The 4,991-nt window shown below is 43.7% G+C and overlaps 1 protein-coding gene across 1 annotated transcript in view; it reads right to left on the bottom strand.

Moving 5' to 3' along the window:
- Positions 1–1,200: 1,200 nt before the first annotated feature.
- LOC121847214 (SH3 and cysteine-rich domain-containing protein 2-like) overlaps positions 1,201–4,991 on the bottom strand; it is a 26,590-nt gene continuing 22,799 nt past the window's right edge. The window contains exon 10 of the mRNA XM_042327383.1: positions 1,201–4,974. Within this exon, the coding sequence (XP_042183317.1) occupies positions 4,876–4,974 (99 nt within the window). The 3' untranslated portion in view covers positions 1,201–4,875. The remainder of the gene's footprint in view (positions 4,975–4,991) is intronic.

Below are 4,991 nucleotides of genomic sequence, written 5' to 3'. Positions count from 1 at the left end.
CCCTTTTGCGTCACTTTATTCACAGCTCTCTGCTTAACACAGCCTAAACATCTTGATTCTATCTGTCTGACTGTGACAACTTCAAAACGAAGTTAACTACGAATACAAAGTTACCAAAGTATGTGTTACACACGGGTCAAGGATACAATTATGCTTCAAATGAAAAGCGGGATGACTGCTTTAAAAGACACATAGCCTATATAGGCCATGTAGCCTATTTCAATCATACTGAAATTAATGTAATGTTCAATCAATAGAGTTCTATTTTTCCACAAGGCTACTATCTGTCATTTTTGCCTCAATGTGTTTCACGATGTGTGACAACACTTGCGCAATGAAGTGCCCACTCTGTGATTTAGTGCATTAATATTGAGGAAGCATAATAAGCCTGCATCAGTAGCCTATTTGCAGCCATACTGTAGGTGGTAATATCTCATAGGAGGTGATCCATTGTCAGGATTGTGGGATAATTATAATTATAATGTAAAGGTAAGATTTGAATGGAGAAAGCTGATTTGAGAGTGCTGCTTTTATTTTGATCCAGTCAGTATTGACACATGGTCTAACGACCCAAACGTTATGCCTCGCTACATTCTTGTTTGGGAAACACTCTTAAAGGGCGACTGCACTTCCTAATTTGGCCTCGCTTTCGATTTGGTCCGTTAATAAATGCTAGCGGCCATGGCTGAATTCAAACGTAAGTTAATTTCGGGGTGTGGTTTAATGTGGGTGAGTTCACAGGTGGGAATAGTTATTTAGCCAATTAGCTTCAGCTGGCTGGTGTGCGATCGGGGCGAAGATTGGTTTGGCTTTGGGTAGCCTATCTCTGGGGATAGTTAGGGATGTCATTGGATTACACAATGTAAATGGAACAGTAATTTCACGTGCATATTTTTTTGGTTGTCTCAGTAGCTCTTTCATGCAGCCAAATGACCTAGTGGCCTCGAGTGGAATGTTATTCATATTTTTAATAATAATTTCATAATTAATTAATTAATCAACATTATACTTTTTAACTGCCGAAAATCTGGTGTTTCTATGTCAAACAGTTTTTGTTATATTTCAGTATTCTGTGATGTAAATAAAGTGTAATATTGGGATGCAAACTCAAAATTGAATACATTTCAACTATATCTGACATGGTCAAGGTGTCTTCCTATTTTAAAGCCCATAACCATGTGTGTGAGGTGTATACTTTGTTTCAAAGTAGATTTTTGAAGACTACCAAGAAACACTCAGTGTGACCCTGATTTAGCTCACTGCAGTAAAAGGTTAAATGCTTTCAATACTTGTATATACATTTTTACAATTGGTTTGAGGTTTTTAAGTCATTCAAATTTGGAACTATTCACGTTTTAATGTCCCAATATTGTGAAATTTACTGATGGTGCCCAACTTGCCCCACTATGTGAGGAACAAAACACTTTATGACCAAAATTACAGAGGCAGTAGCTCTTTAAAAAATAGCGATCTGGTAAAATCATCGTAATGCTCAAGTTACATCGCAACTGGGAAACGAGGCCAGGGCCTGTACACAGAAATGCTACACGAAGAGCGACTCAAACAGGGTCCACAAAGGGTGACAGACTCTCAGTCTACACGAACCGGAAATGTACATCTTGTGTGAAAACTCGGCAAGGAATAAGCTAACAAACAATTCCTCCAGCTGTATACCCAGTGACTGGGTATAGCTCCTGGTCTGGGACTGTGAGGACCAGAGAAGTCCTTGCTACACATAGGAACACATGGCCCCAGCGGAAGGAAAAAACAATATTCATCACAGTCTGTGACACATCATCCATCCACAGACACAGAGGATATAGACTCAAAGATGATCATATTACCATGCACTATGTGAGGAACAAAACATGAAACAATGGGTGCGTTCGTAAATTCACTCTGCCTGTCTACTCTGATTTCAGAGCACTCTCGTCTGAGTGTGCCAGAGCGCAGAATAACTGATGAATTTCCGAACACTCAACACCCGTTGAATATGGTCCGTGTGAGTAAACGTCGCCAAAGAAAGCATACTTAAATTGTTGCCAGCAGCACAGTTACAGTCACCAACGCTCTGGATAACATGAAAACAGCCTAACAAGCTCTGCTAGATTGAGTAAACTGGTCCAAGTGAGGTGCTCTCTCATTTGTTTCTGGAAGTAGCTAGCAAGCTAGCCAACGTTAGCCAGTTAGCTTGGGTACTGGACTGCCTTTATGAGGTCTGAACGCTCGAATCAAGCCTCCTCCTCGGCCAGCTCGTCCAGTGTGAGCGCTGAACGCTCCGAGAGCGAAATGCTCTGAATTTACGATCAGACAATCTGACCAACAATCTGAATTTACGAACGCCCAGAGCGCACTCTGGCACTCCAGATTGAATTTACTAACGTACCCAATATGTTCATCATCATCATGCTTCTTTAACTCTCCAGATGGCTTACTGTATATACTGTATTCTTACATTACAGGAAGCGGGAGGGGACGTGTTATTAATGCCACCAGTGTGACAGCTACGTGCTGCAACCCAGCAAGTAGATAGATATCTGTCTAAATCAATAAATAATCAATACATTATGGAAACATTGAAATCCAACCCATTATCCTATCATTAAACATGCTTACATCTACATGTACAATACATCAGTCCAGCCACCCTTCCCACTAGCAGCAAAAATGCCCAATAGTGTCAGAGACAGAGGGAAAGAGAGGGGAATGGAGAGAGAGAGAGCGAGAGACTGACATTTGATCAATGTTGAATTGGTCATCCATAGACAAAGAAACCTGCATACAGACACATTGATTTATGATGGTTCTACACCTGGGTCAACCCCTTTTGTCTACATCTCTCCCTGTCCCTCCATATCCCTCGCTCCCTGTCCCTCCATATCCCTCGCTCCCTGTCCCTCCATATCCCTCGCTCCCTGTCCCTCAGACCAGCGGGACCATGTCCGGTTGTCACACTTACAAAGTCTGTTCATGTGGTTTTCCAGCCGACTGGCTCTTGGCTGTTGTTTGTTTACCAGTGGTGGACCAAACAGACGAGCCAAAAGACACGAACACACTTCCCAAGTCTTCCACGGCTCTCCAGTGCCCGTCTGCTAAATTGGCCAGAAAATTGAAACTAATTTAGAGCAGTTAAAAAAATGGTGTTGTTGCTCCATTTGTTTCTTTTTTTAGCAATGGCTCTATTCATAGATGTTTTTACCGTCCAGGCTATTCAGAACAAAAAAACATTGAATTATTTATGTAAGTATTCACCGCCCAAATCTAATTGAATCTCTTGTATTTTTCATAAATAGGACATAGAAAAACAGATTTTCTGAAGTGTTTGATTGATTCGCCAGCTGTACAATAGAATGACGGGGCTTACATCCATGACCTTCTGGAACCTGTCAAGTGCAAGGTCGAATGTTAGTGAGTCAGCCGGTGAGTCAGGATCTGATAGAGAGTGTGTCGAAATAAACCCAGTTTGTCCTGTCCTCTGCTGGCTGTCTGGTCTGATCAGGGTGTACTCTGCCCAGTGTCGCCCGCCTGCCCGCCCATCCGTCCTTGCAGAGCAGTTAACTTTTGTGCCAGTCTAAATCAAGATGATGTCAAATCCCAGCCAAGGGACCAATGTATAGCTGAGAAAGATGGAAGGAGAGAGAGACGAGAGAAAGAGAGATAGTGAAAGAGAGAAAGAAAGAGAGAGAGAGAAGGTGGACCAAACGAAAGGATGAGAGAAAATGCAAGCACCTACACCTACAACCATCACCAGTCTCCTGAACATCTCACTGACACCGGGCATTCAAACAAGTACATCCTTCAGCATGCAATTATCTCCTTCACGATCACCGCGTAAATGAATTACTATGATCATAGTAGAGGCGTCCACTTGTGATGATGTCATCAGGAGTGTGACGCTTGTTCTAGTTCATCAGAGAAAGAACAAATGTTTTCTTCCATGCAGTGTCCAGGAACAGCAACAGGAACAGGAACTCCCACACACAACACAAGTACCTGACTAAGGTAACGTATACTAATACTAGGTTCTGTTTTCGCCTAGCAGAACTAGGCTAGGTGTGCGCGCACGGCTGTGCTCTCATGCGCCCTTAAAAACCTTCATTTGAAAACACTACAGTTGACCAATTACAGGCAAAAGGGTGTAGACGTCGGCTACCGAACTTCAACTTGCCCCAATACAAAATGTTGTTTGAGCGAACAGGCAAAAAAAAAACCTGCCAAACACCAAAACCGACAAAAACAGCGCACATTTTAGTCATTATATATGCGCGAAACGGAGCGCCACTTTTCGACTGGATATTATGCGACGGCCTTAATCCTGCATTCTTCAGCCTCATGATATCCAGCCACAGAGGACAGTGAAAAAGAACTGGTCAAATCACACACAGAGAGACCAGACTCACCAGACAGAAAATAGTCTCAAAATTCCTTCCATCCTGAGGGAAGTTACTGGAGTCCACAGCAGCCAGTCCTTCAACCCCTGTGGTGTGGACTACAGATAAACCCAGTTCACTAATACACAAAGGTACATTACAGCAGGAAAACATGGGGCATTGGGGGCTTAGATAGTCCTCCACAACACCTAGGCCAACCCACTGTGGAAGAGAAACCAACACTTTCATGTGCGGGTTGTCAGCTACATTGGGGTGGAGGAGACAAGGTCAGCAAGGACAAGGCTGGGGCATCTTCCACATCACCAGGAATTCACAAGCTGAACTGTCAACGCTCCCCACTCAGTTTAGTAGGGAGGTGGGCCTCATGATGGTGGTGTTGGAGGACCTCCGGACTGGCTGGTCCTCCTCAGGCCTTAAAGGGGTGTGTGGGGAGGTTACAGGGTGCTGGACAGAGAGAGACTGGGGGCTGGTGTTGAGACAGAGGTTAGATCTCCTCAATGGATTCAGCAGGGACCAGTCCTCTCTTCTTCCCACTGCTCAGCTTCAGGAAACCCTCATTGTCCTCACTCTTCCCCACACAGATCTGACAGAGAGGGAGAG

This window comes from Oncorhynchus tshawytscha, linkage group LG09 (assembly GCF_018296145.1).
Source record: "Oncorhynchus tshawytscha isolate Ot180627B linkage group LG09, Otsh_v2.0, whole genome shotgun sequence".
NCBI classification, from domain to species: domain Eukaryota; kingdom Metazoa; phylum Chordata; class Actinopteri; order Salmoniformes; family Salmonidae; genus Oncorhynchus; species Oncorhynchus tshawytscha.
The sequence above is the reverse complement of the archived record's forward strand: the minus strand, read 5'-3'. Positions and strand labels throughout refer to the sequence as shown.